The sequence below is a fragment of the Xenopus laevis genome, chromosome 8S (assembly GCF_017654675.1).
Source record: "Xenopus laevis strain J_2021 chromosome 8S, Xenopus_laevis_v10.1, whole genome shotgun sequence".
Lineage (NCBI taxonomy): Eukaryota > Metazoa > Chordata > Amphibia > Anura > Pipidae > Xenopus > Xenopus laevis.
In genome coordinates this window covers 44756241-44774270 of record NC_054386.1, presented here as the reverse complement: position 1 = coordinate 44774270, position 18030 = coordinate 44756241, and the positions used below count along the sequence as shown (strand labels likewise).

Here is an 18030-nt window from a genome sequence, read left to right as displayed (position 1 = left end):
TTAAATAAAACCCAATAGGCTGGTTTTGCTTCCAATAAGGATTAATTATATCTTTGTTGGGATAAAGTACAAGGTACTGTTTTATTAATACAGAGCATAAGGAAATAATTTCAAAAAAGTTGGATTATTTGATTTTAATGGAGTGTATCCCATACTTGTATTATTATGCAACAATTATATATGCAGATTTTGCAACTTATTACATTAGCCAACATTTTCTATTCAGAAATTCAGGACATGCCCTCATTCCATTTCTACTCTTACCTTATCTACTTCAATGCACTGACGATCATTTTGCCAGGTTTTGGTTGCAGTGGTACTCTTTGAAGCACTGTCTATTAGGTTTCTCCTTTCTCCAGTACCATGTTGTACCCTGGAGACATAAGCAATAGATTTTGTCTGGTTCATTATTTCACAGCAACTGTTGAATTAAAGTTAGAATAGCATCACCTTATTATTGGTTGTTAATGAAAAGCATACTACTTGTAAACTTTGTCAATATTTATTTATAACCGCCATGGTTTACAGTGTATACAGTATATCAACAGTATTAAAAGGCAGCTTTAAACCATTGTCCATCGAATTTAGGAAGCTTCATATTCACTTTACTAAAATATTTTCCCACCCTCTCCTTTACCTTTCCATATGTCCCCCCATCCTGGGAGTGGCCGGAAAAGCCAAAGGGAAGGGATGCCGAACATTGTCCATGAAGGGAGAGTTAAGTTTCCTGATGGGGCTTCCTTCACTGTGTTTCCTTGGGGAGCAAGCACTGTCAGAATTTAAACGTAGCCTGTGGAAGGAGCATGATAACATGTGACTGTTAAGAAACTACCCTCCAGCCCAAGTACACCCCTCACTTTACTTATACCTGCATGGTTCTTTAAGGCCATCATCGGTAGTATGTGCTGCACCAGACTCAAACTCTTTTTTTTGGCACCTTTGCTCCAGCCTCTTCTCTGCTCTACAGATAGAAAAGGTTTTCTTGTAAACAGACCTTGCATTAATACACTTCAGTAACCCCCTACTATTAAAAACCCTCACTTGTAAATAGCCGTGTAATAGATTATGTCTAATAACCTTGTTAGTCAGTTTGTTACAGTGGTCTGAGTATTCCCAATAAAGTTTTTCCTGTCAGAGTACTACTTACTGTCACAATGTACCCTAACTTACTTACTAACTGTGAGTATCTACCACTTGTGATATGTTGTAACCTGTCCTAACAAGACTAACAGTGGAACATCTTTCCCTCGCCATCGTATTTCCTGTTCCTGTATGCTTTATTCCTTTTCAGTACCAACAACTTTCATGGTTAAATTTAGGAAGCACTTCCACCTAGTGGCCAAACTAATTATACATTAACTATTTAACAATTCACATTTTGCCTCCTTACTTGCTGCATCTCCAGGTTGAGCAACAGGAGGCAGTGGGAGTGGAGGATGGTAACTAATGGTGATGACTGTTCATGCTTTTTGCTTTCTTAGCCTCAGTCACCTAATCCAGCTGCTGGTAATTTCCCAGTTAAATCATTCGGCAAAATTACTTGTTGTCATTGAGCAAGTCAAAGCTGAATATCTGAATATTCTGTCCTGCTACTATTAAGTTAGTGTATTCCTATCCTGTCCCAATACCATTACTGCTGATTTCCTGGTATGACCCTTAGCCTGTCTTATGGACTTTCCCTGATTTAATACATGCATTTGGACTTGTCTTGTTTAGCTTACCTTAATTAACGTAATAAGTTCATTTTTATTTTAAATACTATAGTAACATAGTAAGTTAGGTTGAAAAAAGACACGCCCAACAAATTCAAACTTTTAAGTCTATATATAACCTGCTAGTTGACTCAAAGGAAGGCAAAAAAAACCTTCTAAAGCCTCTCCATTTTTTCTCAGAGGGGAAAAATCCTTCCTGACTCCAAGATTCCAATCGGACTAGTCACTTTATCAAAATAACCTATTAAAGCCTTTATTTCACTAAACATGCTTTTATCTGGTTACTAAGGGTATAGCCTCCTCACAACCAGTATTACAGCAGTGATTAATACTGATACCAACCATGTTATACCAGTTCAGCCTATTCTTTTGAGCTTGGTGTACTTCCCTCTGATACTCACCCCTCAGGAATACTGATGTACTTGTGGGGGATGAGTCCCAAGGTCCCTACTATCTCGCCTCGCCACCAGTCTCCAGTTGCTTTGCCATGAAGTAGCAGAATGTCACCCTTTTTGAATGATAACTCTTGAGATGTTTGAGATAAATAGTCAAACCGTGCAATGGCTTCTATAGGTTCCAGCTCTGCAAAAGAGATAAGGCACATTTAGTATGTACAGTATGTATATTTTTATTTGTACAGTGCTTACTTATATGTGCAGCACTCTACATTCAAACAACACATTAATAATACAGATGGGTATTATTAGAACACAAATAACTACAGTATATACATGATTAAATGCTAAGCGTTACAGATGGTCACTGCCCCACAGAGTGGGTGGAAAGCATACAAAGACAACTAGAATAAGTAATGCATATGAGCATGTGAGCCAAGACTAAATCAAACATTATACCAGTGTTCTAGGAGGTTGTGTCTTTAAAGGGTTGGATCATCTTTAAGTATACTTGTTATAGAATGGCCAGTTCTAAGCAACTCTTCAATTTAGCCTTCATTATTTCTTTTTATAGGTTTTTTTAATTATTTCCCAACTCTCAAATAGGAGTCACTGACCCCAGCAGCTAAAAACTATTGCTCTGTGAGGCTAGAATTTTATTTTTATACCAGTCTCTCATTCAAAATACTCTCCAGTTACCAAGGTAATACGAACCCTAGCAACCAGATACAGTAACTGTTGAAATTTCAATCTGAAGAGTTGCTGTAACAAGAATTAAAAAAAACACACACACAAATAATACAAAATAAATACCAAATGCACTTTGTCTAAGAATATTACTCTCTACATCATACTAAAAGTTAATTCAACCCTTTTAAGTTAAGAAGAGATCTGGATATTATTGTTATGGGTTTTCTTTATTGGTACCAAATGCAGTAAATATAACCTTTTATTGCATGTTGTTTGTGGAACTTTGAGGATGTTTTTTCCAGCTCTTTTGAGAAAGCCAGTGAAGTTGTGTGATGTTTTGTGGTTTTGAAGAAGCTATTAAGTGCTAAGTAAACAACAGTATTCCATCTCTACAGAAGCTCCTGAGAAGTGAAATGTGCTAATTGCAGTTCTTTGTAATTTAATGATCCTTTTTTCACTTTCCATGCTAAAACCCCTCACAATAATGATAGCTTAGGTGTATACCCCAGTTTTACTAGACACTAGTCATAGTTAAAGGGATAGAAAATATGAGGAAGGGGTCTCGAAGTTAGTAAAGTAATAACTCACCACATTTGGGAAGTGGCCCAGGTGCACCGCCCTAAGCCCTCAGCATAGGGAGCAGACAACCAAAACTTCTTTAAAGCAGGCACTCAAAAAGGCAGACTTCCACCAGGCAAAGGTTTTCAAAGTGAAAAGTAATTTATTGTATCCATAGCCTTACGCGTTTCATGTTAACAAACAATCATAGACTAACTACACAGAGACTTTCAATTAAACAAATGAACCAGTGGTAACACATCAATTAGTGTAAAATGAACCAATTGCTATCCAGGATTTTTACTAAATGTATGCGTGTGGTTAGCAGTTCCACCATTTTTCTTTCTTTTAGGTGCCATAATGGTACATCTTTGTTGGTTGGAAAGTGATATGGTGCCATATTTATACACCCAAAGTGCATAGTACATAATAAATAAGATAAGATATAAGAAATAGTAGAAAAAATAGCATTGAGGTAGGAATGCACATTTGTTTAAATACCTTGGAAAGTCTCTGTATAGTTAGCCTATGATTAAGTGTTTGTTAACACGAAACGCGTAAGGCTATGGATACAATAAATTACTTTTCACTTTGAAAACCTTTGCCAGGTGGAAGTCTGCCTTTTTGAGTGCCTGCTTTAAAGAAGTTATAGATAAAGGGATATCAACTGAGAACATGTTGCAATGTGTTTAGACATTTAAACAACATTTCTGCACTGTACAAATCGTGATATTTGATGATTACTACATACAGAAATGTTTATTAGTCTTTTTGTGCCCAGTCATGAAAGTGTATTGTCTAAAGTTTCATTAAATAATATAGGCTGCATGGTGCTTTGATGACAAAAGATTTTAAAAAATGGCTGAACACAGAAAAGCCCATAGTTGCATAGTTACAGGAACAGAATAGAAAATGGGAATATCAACTCTAATGCATAATTCTATTTTATTTATGACTATGAAGATTTTCATTCATCCAGGTCATGGTATATCTAGTATAGGTCTAGTATAGGTCAATCTAAAAACAACTGGACTTGCTGAGTAATCAATGAAGAAGTTTTCACTACTCACCCGAGCAGCTTCTTCAGTTCAACTGACTGGTGTGGGAAGTTTTTGGCATATAAACTCTTCCACTAATCCATTTACATGGCACATTGTAACTCTTCAAAGAGGTGACATCTGAAGAAATTCACAGAGGTGTTGATTCTGTGTAGTTGTGATAGGATTATCCAATGTGTCATGCAACTCCTAGATACAGGTGTTACTTGTGAGAGTTGCATGAATGGATGTGTGAAGTGTTCTGAATCCGCCGGGGTACAGATGTTAGAACAGCATTGTATGTAGCAGACAGGTGGTGTTGAAGGCCCCCGCCTCTGTTCAGAGATGGTCTCTCCACCTTGTCATGAATTGCCTCTTTCACACCTCGTTCAAACCAGCGGTCTTCTTTATCCAAGATTTGGACCTTGCTATCTTCAAAGGAGTGTCCCTTGTCACTTAAGTGTAGAAAGGCTACTGAGTTTTGCCCTGTAAAGTTCTCCCTCCTGTGCTGAGCCATTCGCTAGCAGTTGTTTTGTCTTTCCAATGTATAGATCTGTGCACTACTCACTACACTGGACTCCGTATACCACATTGCTTTGTTTTTCTTTTGGTGTTTGATCCTTTGGGTGTACCAGTTTTTGTCTCAGTGTGTTGCTAGGTTTGAAAATCACAGGGACATGGTGTTTGTTGAAAATCCTCCTGAGTTTCTCTGACACTCCAGCTACATATGGGATGACTATGTTTCGCCTACTATGTGTCTCCGGGCGGTTATTTCTATTGGTGTTCCTGTTGGGCTTGGTTGCTGCTGTTTTGACAAAGGCCCATTCTGGGTAGCCACACGCTTTCAAAGCTCCTCTGAGATGTTTTTGCTCTTTGTTTTTGGACTCTGTATCAGTTGCCACACATTCTGCCCGGTGGTGCAGAGTTCTAATGACACCCATTGGATCTGATTTTAACCCAAGTATCATCCACATACCTGTGAGTCTGTGTAGTTCCCTGGAAAGTAACTAAGGCCCTCCGTTCCACTTTCTCCATGTACATGTTTGCTACAATGGGAGAGACTGGAGAACCCATTGCACAGCCATGTTTCTGTCTATAAAAAAGGTTCTTGTACTTGAAGTATGTTTGAACTGAAGCTGCTCGGATGAGTAGTGAAACGTCTTCATTGATTACTCAGCAAGTCCAGTTGTTTTTAGATTGACCTACACTAGAGATCCATTTTATTTAGTATTACTGGCCCTTTACTTTACAACCAGGATCCATACAGTGTTGGGCTACAAACTAAGACAAGTAACAGGACAAACACATTTAGAAAGGATAAACCTCTTTTGACAGCAGAGACTGTGTACATGTACCATGTGATGCCACTCAATAGGCTTTTTGTCTGTTTAGACTGCTGGCTGATTGGACAGAGAGCACACCAGATTAGTCTGAGTACAGCTGTCTAAAGCACTGGTATACATATAGAGCAGGGGTCCCCAACCCTTTTCACCCCTGAGCAATATTCAAATGTAAAAAGAGTTGGGGAGCAACACAAGCATGAAAAAATGTTCCCGATGTGGCAAATAAGTTATATTATTTGCCATTTGATAGCCCGTATGTGAATGCTGAGGCTGGCAGTACACCTGTTTTTTATTCAAACGTGCCTCTAAACCAGGAATTCAAAAATAAGCACCAGCTTTGAGGCCACTGGGAGCAACATCCAAGGGGTTGTTGAGCTGACTGCTAGGGGCAAGCAGAGCCCATAGCAGCAGCATCCCAGACAGCAGGGTTGTTAATTCCTCTACAGTTGAAATCCCCCCTCCCCATCCTCTCACTTGCAGGTGGGGAGTGGGGGGTTTGAGCAGGTGGTGGGAAGGCCAAGTAGTGGCTGCTGTGTGTGCCAGGCCCCTCTGAAGATTTATTTTGGAGGGGGAGGGGATCCAGCGCATTGTTATGTCACTGGCTCAACAAAAGGTACAGAGGAAAGCAGACAGAAAATACAAATTATTTTAAAAAATGTAAAAAGGGCCATGTTTTCCTGACCATCCTCGCTGAGGACCAACTCTTGCTGTTGTTCTTGTTCACTCTCATCAATGGGAGCATCAATGGCCAGTGGTTCACTAATGGGATAGAAAACAAAGAAAGTTTAGACTTATGTCTTTTCATTGTTTTTACAACACAATAGTTTAAAGTACAAAAACTATATTCAGGGTTGCTATCAGCTATCATTGGGCAAGGCCCCCCCCATTGAACCCCAATTATTGGCCCCTGGACCAAAGTTCCCTCTAATTCCTTCCAAGCAATGTGCAGAAAAATGATCTTGTGCGCACATTTTAAGTTTGCGTGCACAATTTAAAAAATGGTGAGCTTGGGTCAGAATGAATGCAAAATTGTGTTTTCCCACAAAATTCTTTGTGTGCACCACAATTTGTTTTGTGTGCTGGCCTCAACATTTGCATGCATGCACACAATTAGCAGAAACACTGCCCTAGACTCTGACAACAAGCATGAAAAAAAGATGTCGGTCCACACGGTGCTCCTCCCCAACCACACACCAAATATGCATAAAACTTCAATCATGATCCGCCCAAACCCCTGCCCCCACAAGTCCCACTCCATTTTGGCCCACAAATTAAATGTTTGTCATCCGAGGCCTCTCTCAGCCATAGGGCCTGAGTGCAGTAACCCCTGTACCCCATGATGGCAACCCTGTCTATATTTAGAGCAACCTGCAGAATACATGGTTATAATATGTGAAATATAGCAAGCAAGCAGTTACTGTAGATTTAGACCAGCTGGTAGGGTAGCAGCAGGAAGGCATGGGCAAGTTAAAAGACATGCAATGAGACCAGTGAGTTGCACATACTCACTTAATTCACTGGGACAAATTTACTAAAGGGCAAATTGACTAACGCTGGCGAAAATTTGCCAGCGTGACGTCATTTTCGGAATTTCGCCAATTTACTAACTGGGCGCTGGCTTAACTTTGCTAGCGAAGTAGATAGACTCTAGCAATACTTCGCTAATGCCAGGCGAAGTTGCGCTCTGGCGAACTAACGTAACTATGCTAATTCACTAAGACTGAGATTTGACTGAACGTTACCTCTTGCATCAGACTTGCCTTCGCAAGCTCAGACCAGGCGGAGTGCAATAGAGTAGATAGGAGTTGGTCAAAAAATATATTACATTTTTTCTAAGTCCTAAAAAACGCTGGCGTCTTTTACTTTTTACAGGGCGATAGGCTGCAAAAGATCGTAATTTTTTTGGTGGGGTACCCGGGTTCCACCCTACATTTCCTAACATATGACATATAAACTATACAGTGGGCTCATTTGTAGGGCAATATAATAACTAGTTTAATCTATTAAGGTTCCCTGGGCTTGTGTAGTGTAATGTATTGGCTGCAACAATATATATGTCCATTTAACTTCCCGCCGTATGCAAATTATCCAACGCTAATGTAACTTTTTTTGCTTGCCACAGTAACGCTAGCGCAACTGTGCAAGCATTAGGCGTCCTGGCTAATCTACTACGCCTGGTGAAGTGTTGCGATTTCAGTGAAGCCATCGATGGCGCAATTTCGGAGGTAAGTAAATTTGCCCATGTGATCAGTACCTGTTTTTTGTCTCCCCAAAAATACAATGTACAAATTCCATTTTGTGTACAGCAGTCTTTACATAGTTACATAGTTAAATCGGGTTGAAAAAAGACAAAGTCCATCAAGTTCAACCCCTTCAAATGTAAAGCCACCAACCATACACACACCCCTCCAAACTTTCACATAAATTATATATACCCATATCTATACTAACTATAGAATTTAGTATCACAATAGCCTTTGATATTATGTCTGTCCAAGAAATCATCCAAGCCACTCTTAAAGGCATTAACAGAATCAGCCATCACAACATCACCCGGCTGTGCATTCCACAACCTCACTGTCTTCACTGTAAAGAACTATCTATGTTGCTTCAAATTAAAGCTCTTTTCTTCTAATCTGAAAGGATGGCCTCTGGTACGGTAATCATCTTTATGGGTAAAAAGGTCCCCTGCTATTTGTCTATAATGTCCTGTAATGTACTTGTAAAGTGTAATCATGTCCTCTCGCAAGTGCCTTTTTTCCAGAGAAAACAACTTAACCTTGATAGTCTACCCTCATAATTCAAGTCTTCCATCCCTCAAACCAGTTTAGTTGCACATCTCTGCACTCTCTCCAGCTCATTTATATCCCTCTTAAGGACTGGAGTCCAAAACTGCACTGCATACTCCAGATGAGGCCTTACCAGGGACCTATAAAGAGGCATAATTATGTTTTCATCCCTTGAGTTAATGCCCTTTTTTATGCAAGACAGAACTTTATTTGCTTTATTAGCCACAGAATGACACTGCCCAGAATTAGACAACTTGTTATCTACAAAAAACCCCAAGATCCTTCTCATTTAAGGAAACTCCCAACACACTGCCATTTAGTGTATAACTTGCATTTATATTATTTTTGCCAAAGTGCATAACCTTGCATTTATCAACATTGAACCTCATTTACCAGTTTGCTTCCCAGTTTCCCAACTTAGACAAATCACTCTGCAAAGAGGCAGCATCCTGCATGGAACCTATAGCTCTGCACAATTTAGTATCATCTGCAAAATTAGAAACAGTACTTTCAATGCCCACCTCCAGGTCATTAATAAATAAGTTGAAAAGCAAGGGACCTAGTACAGAGCCCTGCAGTATTCCACTAACAACACTGGTCCAATTAGAAAATGTTCCATAAAACCATCACTCTTTGTAGTCTATCTTTTAGCCAGTTCTCTATCCAGGTACATATACTATGTTCCAGGCCAACATTCTTTAATTTAACCAGTAAACCTTCTGTGTGGCACTGAATAAAATGCTTTAGCAAAGTCTATAAGTAAATCACATCCACTGCCATCCCAGAATCGAGGTCCCTGCTTACCTTCTCATAAAAAGAAATTAAGTTAGTCTGGCAAGATCTATTATAGTTAGTTACATAGTTACAGATCTAAGCTCGCTAAGTACCCTAAGATGAATACCATCTGGCTCCGGGCCTTTGTTTTATCTTAACATGTTCTAGTCTCTTTTGAATTTCCTCATGTGTGAACCATGCATCATTAGTTGTTTTACTAGAATTGGGACTATTAAGAAGGAAACCTTCATTACCTGGTCCCTCGTTTGTGTAGAGAAACAAAAAAATAAGAGTTCAGAATCTGTGCTTTTTTTTTGTTTTCATCAACCAGCTGACCCCCTCTGATATTAAAGGTCCCACCCCTCCCTGCTTCATTCTTTACTATTAACATTTTTAAAAAATTATTTTGGACTCTTTTTACTGCTTGCTGCAATATGGCTTTCCATATCAATTTTAGCTTGCATTATAGCTTTTTTACATGATTTATTGGCCTCCTTGTACCTTATACATGATCGGCTGACCCAGCTAAGCCTTAAAAGCATGCCTTTTATTATCCACCTCAACACAACACTTGTATTGGAAAAAAAAGGTTTTGCTTTGCAACAACGTTGCTTGCTCACAAGGGGAATATACTGACGTATATTTATTAAGCAGCATTTTAAAGACTACCCATTTTTGTTCTGTGTTTAACCCTGTGAAAAGCATTTCCCACTTAATATGTTGCATTGATGCCCTTATACTGTCAAAGTTTGCACATCTGAAATCTAGTGTTTTAGTTACTCCCTTATAGAATTGCCTCTGCAACAGAATCTCAATGGAGACTATGTTATGATCAATATTCCCTAAATGATCATCCACACAAATGCTAGAGATGAGTTCAGTATTATTAGTTATTACAAGGTCCAAAAGAGAGTTATTCCTAGTAGGTTCTTGAACGAGCTGGAATAAAAAGTTGTCATTCAGCATATTTACAAACCTACTATATTTTTCTGTCTTGGCAACCCCATTACCCCAGTCAATGTCTGGATAACTGAAGTCACCCATAGCAACAACTTGACCCAGTCGAGAAGCCGCTTCTATCTGCAACAGTAGCTGGGCTTCATACTCATCACTTATATGAGGTGGTTTATAGCATACACCAATGGTAATTCTCTTTGTAACCTTTTTCCCAGTCAAAATCCCAGAGGGATTCCACTCCCTCACCAGTGCCAGCAATGGTTACTTCTTTAGTGCATGTCTTTAATTCAGGCTTTACATACAAACACACTCCTCCACCCTTTTTAATCCCTCTGTCCCTCCTAAAAATGGTATAAACATTTAAATTCCCAGTCCAGTCAAATGTTTCATCCCACCAGGTCTCAATTATACCAATTATATCATAATTTTAGAGCATGCAATTAATTCTAGGTCTCCCATTTTACCTGATGAACTCCGCATTTGCCAGCACACAATGGAGGTTACTCCTTTCACTTTTGAAATTTGCATTACTTAGTGGAGAATTATATGTTAAGTTAGAATTCGTCTGTTTTCCTTGTAACAGAGGGAACTCTTTAGCTGGTAAACTGTATGCCCCCCTCACTCCTCCCCCATGACCCCTAACTTATCCCACTGCCCCGTCTACCCTAGCTTCCCCAATACAATTTACAATAGCGAGCTCCACAGATTAAGCCATTGGAGACAGAATGGCCTAATTTCCACGAGAATGTCTGTCGAGAATTGCCTGTTATTTGTACTATTTCATATTATGGCGTCATATTATACCATTAAGCTAGCTGTTTACCAGTATCATGTTAAATACTTTACAGTCAAAGTATGGGTGTATTCCCTTGGTGTAGAAATAGAGGTCCAGTGTGTGACAAAAAAGCAATGCCCATATCATTTCTGAGAATAGGTACAATAAGCAATGAGTAAGCATGGAACTGAAAGCCGCTATAGTAACTGTATACTACGGGCCTTGTTGCTTGGTGTTTATCAAGTAATACATGAGACATTTTTGCCCTAAAGTTAACACCTACATAAAATCAGTGCACTAGATAGTACCACAGTGCTTTACTACACTACTACAAAACTATCTGCCGATGTGCCATACACATATAGTACATCAACATATACAATTTTCCAATATGCCAGATTACCGAATCAACCAATATCCATGATACATGGATCCTGGTCAGGATTGCCAGTCCACCATACATGTTCTTTGTTTCATCCAATATATTATCAGAGCATATCTGCAAACTTTACAGTGGTCCACACCAACCATTTCTGGCTCTCTGTGTAAATTTAGTGTAAAGGATCAGAAAAAACCCTCATCATACAGCCACAGACATCCTTCTTTTGATCCACATAATTTGTCTATTAAACATAAAAGAAAACGTTAGTAACACTGGGGTTCAGTTGGTAACACTTTTGTAACACTACACTTTAGTGTTGTAAGTGACCCTTTAAAAGCTGTCTATAAAAATTAATTAAGGCCACAGAGGTTCTATGTATATTACTTACACTGGAGTGCAAAAAAACTAATTGACCTCTGTAGCCACCACTAGCTTGTAATGCTTTTAATGGGCTATATATAGAAGGAAGGATGGGGGTATTGTCTGATCTGGGGGGTGACGCTGGATCTACCCATAAAATCCCCTCAGTATGCCCCACTAATATTGTATCCAAAATGGCCAAACGGAAATGGACACAAACTGCCATGTTTTTTACTAACAAAGCAATGTTTTTTCCATACCTTAAATTAGTGTCTGTATTGGTAAATTGTACTGATTGCTGGCATCAGTGTGGGTTCAAAATTCATTATTTCTGGGGCACCAAAAAAACATCAGCTTGCAGTTTATTTTGTACAAGTCAGTTGTGTGTGTGTTTGTGATAGACCTCTCCCCATCACTTGATACAGACAAATTGCACTGGAACAGACTCACCAGTACTCTTCATCCTCCTCCACCATCATGCATTTCTCATAAACTGCCCCCTCCAGTTCAGTGGTTCCCGGAAATATCCTCTCTTGGTAAATGATGATAGTTTTCACTACCTCATTAACATGGGCCTGAACAGATACAGGGTCCTGCCCCTCAGGAATGGAGACCAAGGTCGGTCCAAAGCACACCGCTATGTTATATGGATCCATCATGTTCTCATCACTGTATTGGGACAGACTGACAGCAAACATAAGGGTTAGATGATAGCATAGATATTGTCAGCTTTGAATATATAAAACTTCTTTATGAATGATGGGTGCTGCAACCAATCAAGGGATGTCAGGACCCAATTCCCTACCGACTCTAAAACATATAAGCTCATTCGATTACTTACTGATTCAGGAAGGCAAAAAGGTATCTAAGGACAAGAGTGACAGGTGGTGGAAGTTGGGACACCAGCTTCCTTAGGTGTGTTATTCTCTCTTGAGGTGTTTCCAGTTCTGTAGAGATAACCCCAGTGATAAACTCAGCAAATTATACAGAATTAAATCCCCCCCAATTCCTTACAAAGGAGCTTCATGCCCAAGAATCAACAGTTCAAATAATACAGGCGACAAAATATTCCCACGTATGTTTTTTCACATGCCAGTGGGAATTAATTTTCAGTAAGGCTGAAAATCTGGAATGTTTTATTAATGTTTTATTGTTATAAAATATTCTCATTGACGTCTATACAACATCGCCAACTTTTAACTGACAAGTATTTTCCTGACAATTTTTTTTTTTTTTTTCTTTAATCAATTCTGACTATTCAAGGTTTCAGAAAATACTCATACTGTGTTTTTTTCTCAACGTTTTTCTCAAATCGAGAAAAAAACACAAATTAGATTTTTAATAAATCAGCCCCTAAACGAGGAAATCACCAAATCAGAAGAGTAGCAGTACTTACGGATACAGTACAGGAGATCATTAAACATCTCAGGGGGAAAGAGAGGCTTCTCCAGGCCACGAAAATAAAGCTTTAGAACCCCAGCAACTGAGTCCACATCATGGCCGCTACAGTTATCATCTAGTGGATCTTCACCTGTGTAACAAGACCCATTACCAATGCATTTAAATGTTCTTGTAGCATCTCAGTGTACCTAATGAATAGTCTGAGGTATAGTTTTTGACCATGGTTGCCACCTGTACGGTTTTGAACCGGACAGCCTGGTCTTTTGATGGCCAATCATCGCATGATTCAAGGAGATCCTGTCCGGTTTTCCAAATTAGTATTCTCCTTGATTGATGCTGTGATGGCCAATCATCAATCGCCATGTCATAGTCCACACAATGGCATCACAAGTCCTGTCACCCTGTCCAGACGCCACATAGCAGAAAGGTGGCAACCTTATTTTTGACACGTGAGAAAATATCTCACAAATGGAGAAACCCAACCAAAACAGCTGCTTACTAAAAATGGCAGATTTGCAATTTCAGCAATGTGGTTGCTAGATTCTAATTTACCTTAGTAACTATGCATTGATTTGATTAAGAGACGTGAAAATTAATAGGATAGGGCCTGAAGAGAAAGATGAGTAATACATTTAGATGGGGACGGTGACACCCTGTTTGAAGGCTGGAAAGAGTCAGAAGAAAAAGGCAGATAATTCAAAAACTATAAAAAAGAGAAAATTAAGTCCAGTTGAAAAGTTGCTTGGACTTTGCCTTTCTATAACATACTAAAAGTTAAGTTAAAGGTAAACCACCTCTTTAAAGGAGAATCCAACCCTTAAAGAAATAATCCCGATCCCCCACCCCACAAAGACCCCCCCTCCCCCCAGCCTAACTGCCCCCCCCCCGGGAAATGCCCCATACCCCATACAAACTTACCCCTCAATGCAGTTTCTGGCATCCGAGTTCCACACAACCATCTTCCTGTTCTTCGTCTTCTTCCGGCACTTCAGCAATTTGAGTACGTTTCGGCACAGGCGCAGTTGTCGCAAACCAGCAAATTGCTCCAACTGCGCATGCGCCGACATGCCGATCTCCCACTCAACTTGCCGAAGTGCCGGAAGAAGACGAAGAACAGGAAGATGGCTGAGTGGAACTTGGATGCCAGAAACTGCGCCGAGGAGTAAGTATAAAGTATGGGGCATTTCCCCGGTGGGGGGGCAGTTAGGCTGGGGGGAGGAGGGAGGGCATCTATGTGGGGTGGGGGTACGGGTTTTATTTCTTAAAGGGTTGAATACTCCTTTAAAGAAAAAAGTTGAACTTGAAGGAGACTTCTTTTTTCAACCTCATACTATGCTACAAATAGAATGAATTCAAAATAATTAACTCAAGCCTCCTATCCACTATACACTGCTGATGAGACAAAACACATTTTTTATGGAGAGGCTATTCATTACCACATATAGTAGTAGTACTGCAGAACTGACGGAATAAAATAAAAAGGCACCCAAAACAAATTAAATGGTAAATGCCCCCTATTTAGGAATGAGGATGTTCTTCGTTTCCTTTTACTTCATGTTCTTGAATTTCTAATTATTGCATGTTTTGTTCAGATTATTAATATCTCTATGAAACTGTAAATATCTTTCTTTTATGAAAAAACAACCATCTCTTTAACTGCTTCACTTACCTCTTTCAAAGGAACTTCGGATCTCATTCACCTGAGCCTGAGATCCTGGGACACGGAAAATACCTTCATGCTGTAATCCTATAAGCAGAGGAAATTGTAGGAATCTTAATCCAGCACTTACACAAGAACTGTTTCAATGACAAACTGAGCTGGGTCTTTGCTTCATATCAATATTGGATATGGTCCACCAGGATACCAGAAAAACTCCCGGTAGGCCTAGGTGTCAGTGGGCCCTCCTGCTTCTAAGCATTTGTAACAATTTCATGTTCATTCCCTAATTCTTTATGGAAACAAAGGGGCCAAATAAATGGAAAATAGAGTATATCATGTAAAGAAAAGTACTAAGAAAATAAAACGGTTGAGTGAAATGGGCTCACAATCTAAGGTTTTCTGGTGGGCCCCTGGCAACCCAATCCAACACTATTTGTCCTGTAGAAATGAGTATATTAAAAAGTGCCTCACCATATGTGACAACAGTGATGGATTTATGCATCACTTTGTATAGTGCAGTGACACCTAGTGGACTCACATGATATCTAAACTGATCATCAGTGATGAGGGCAATTAAAGATGTCATGTTTTTTTTTTTTTAAATTGCTGTTTGCAAAGTATTATATTATACTTTATTATTAATAACAATAATAAAAAAATAATATCCTTACCATGCAAGTTAATGAAGCGAATGCAGCTGGATACTACCCGGGGAATGGCTTGTCCTGAACTCTATGATTCAAATAACATTGTAGTGTTAAGGTGACAAACTGTATCTGATAAACTGACAAACAAATACAAATACCTTATAAAAGTTAAAAAAAAAACTATAGCCAAAATACAAGTATATAACTAATTATATTGTGACAATACCAAAAAAAGGCATGTGATTTGGAGATTATGGGGGTTATTTATTAAAGTCTGAATGCTAAAAACTTGTAAAATTCTAGTTTGTTACTATTAAATTATGAGATTTTAGTGGAAAAAAAACTAATTTTTTTCAAGATTTATTATACCCCGAGGATGGAAAAAGTCATAATCCGAAAATCATCCATCTCGGATGAGAGGTTGAATATAAATCAATGAGAAAGGTCTCTATGCTATTTGGAAGTTTCCATGGTCTGTGCTGGAAAAAACGTACAATTAGGATTTTATCAAGTTTTTCCCCAATCCAATTGAATTGATCTTTTTAAATAATAAATAAGGTCAAATCGTGGATTCTAGTTTGGTCTGACTTTTTCAATAAAATAAAATTATCAGAAAAATAATAATCAGAAAAATCAGAAAAATCCAGATTTTGATTATATATATATATACTGTGACGAGACAATTTGTTTCCTACATATAACAGTTGAATATATCTTTTCTATTGCTTACATTATAATTGACAGTATCTATGGCCATACTAAACTGCAGGCATCTGACTACTGTTACTAAGCTTCTACCAGCAGAACTCAACACCAAGAGATGCACAGAAGTTCTGCACTGTGCAATAAGAGATACTTGTATTTTTGGTAAAGTTTTTCTTTAAATATCCCCTTAGGGCAGAAGCTCTCAAACCAGAGTAGATAACAACCCCAGAAAAACTGTTTGCCTACAAAGCATTTCCGGCAGCTTGCAATGAGTGTCAGCTTTGGGTATAGATCTGAAAAGTATATTTTTACTTTTTACTGTAAATGTAATTTCTGGCCTTGTATTTTTACATGTATTACCGGCAACTAGCAAAACCCGGTTATGTATGGCAGGCTTCAAAGCAGCGATTTGCTGACCACACTTAAAAGGCGATTGTATGACAATATGACACGATCTTTGCCAGTGCCACAAAAGGTGACTTCTTCTTATGCTAAATGTACAGATAGCACCTATCAATCCTTACCACCAACTGAGTAACTAGTCTATAAATGCATGCAGGCAAACTGTAGTTAACATTTTGATTCTGTATTCAATTTTAAGTTACATATCTCAGAGCTATGTTATAACACCAGTGTCGGACTGGCCCACCAGGTTACTAGGAAAACTACCGGTGTGTCCAGGCATCCCAGTCCGACACTGTATTACACTTATGTTAAGATGCAAGCAGAGACTTTTAGGTTATGGCTATTGGGACACTGAGGCTAAAATAACACATCTTAATACAAAGTAGCATCTTCAAAACATGTCAGGTTTGACAGGAGATATGCATAACTTGTTGCTTTACTTTCCAGCAGACTAGACTTTCAATATTTAATTAAAAAGCAAACAACAACAAAGGAATCCAATCTCTTCAGCCTTCTGCATAAAACAGCACTAAAGTTTGCTGCAAATCTAAATATGTGAAATGCACATGTACTAAATATTTGCTTAATTTAATGGATTAGGAAAAAGAATAATGTGGTGGACCTATAATACAGAATGCTTGGGACTTGGGGTTTTCCGGATAATGCATCTTTCGGTAATTTGCGTCCTCATACCTTAAGTCTACTTGAAAATCATTTAAACATTAAATAAACACAATAGGCTGGGTTTGCTTCTAATAATATATATCTTAGTTGGGATCAAGTAAAAGGTACTGTTTTATTATTACATAGAAAAAAATAAAAAAATTGGATTATTTGGATTAAATGGTGTCTATGGGAGAAGGCCATCCCATAATTCAGAGCTTTCTGGATAACGGGTTTCCGGATAAAGGATGTCATACCTGTACATGCACCATGTGCATAGGCTTAGGCACCTTTGTAGTTAATCACTAGTGTTACTGGTACTATAAATTATGAGAATATAATTTACTCTTTAGGCCTTATTCCAAGTCATGTGAAATCAGTTCCACAATTTACTAAATTGTATGACCCCTTGCAATCTCTCAGGGGGTTGTGCTTATGCTCAAACCCATGGACTCCTTTAAGTCAGTGTACATCAAAAAGGGCTACAAAGAGATATTTAAATACTTCCTGCTTGTAAGAAATTAAATTAAAGGACTTGGAAACTGGTGGGGTATCTAATATGTTACCCTCCAGTAATTTAATTTGCTACGTTTGTTCCCTTTATCAGTGCTCCTTTTAGATTAGAATATTACAATGATCTGAAGAAGATTCTATTGCTGCAGCGCCATTTACCTGCTTACTGCTTTCACTGTCCTTACTAGTCCTTCCTAGACTTAGAATTGCATATGTGCAGAAATGTCTAGTACATTAATTATATTCTTCAGTGCTTACCCTGCT

General features: G+C 38.6%; 1 protein-coding gene across 4 annotated transcripts in view; it reads right to left on the bottom strand.

Moving 5' to 3' along the window:
- Positions 1-18030, bottom strand: part of arhgap4.S (Rho GTPase activating protein 4 S homeolog) — an 87872-nt gene that overhangs the window by 2442 nt on the left and 67400 nt on the right. For 2 of the 4 annotated variants that reach the window (XM_041575217.1, XM_041575220.1), the window contains exons 13-22: positions 15505-15565; positions 14843-14920; positions 13169-13303; positions 12614-12719; positions 12223-12456; positions 6418-6494; positions 2114-2294; positions 869-961; positions 638-790; positions 265-421 (exon numbers count right to left, since the gene is read on the bottom strand). In XM_041575217.1, the coding sequence (XP_041431151.1) occupies positions 265-421; positions 638-790; positions 869-961; positions 2114-2294; positions 6418-6494; positions 12223-12456; positions 12614-12719; positions 13169-13303; positions 14843-14920; positions 15505-15565 (1275 nt within the window). The remainder of the gene's footprint in view (positions 1-264; positions 422-637; positions 791-868; positions 962-2113; positions 2295-6417; positions 6495-12222; positions 12457-12613; positions 12720-13168; positions 13304-14842; positions 14921-15504; positions 15566-18030) is intronic. The other 2 variants (XM_041575218.1, XM_041575219.1) reach the window with 2 other exon arrangements.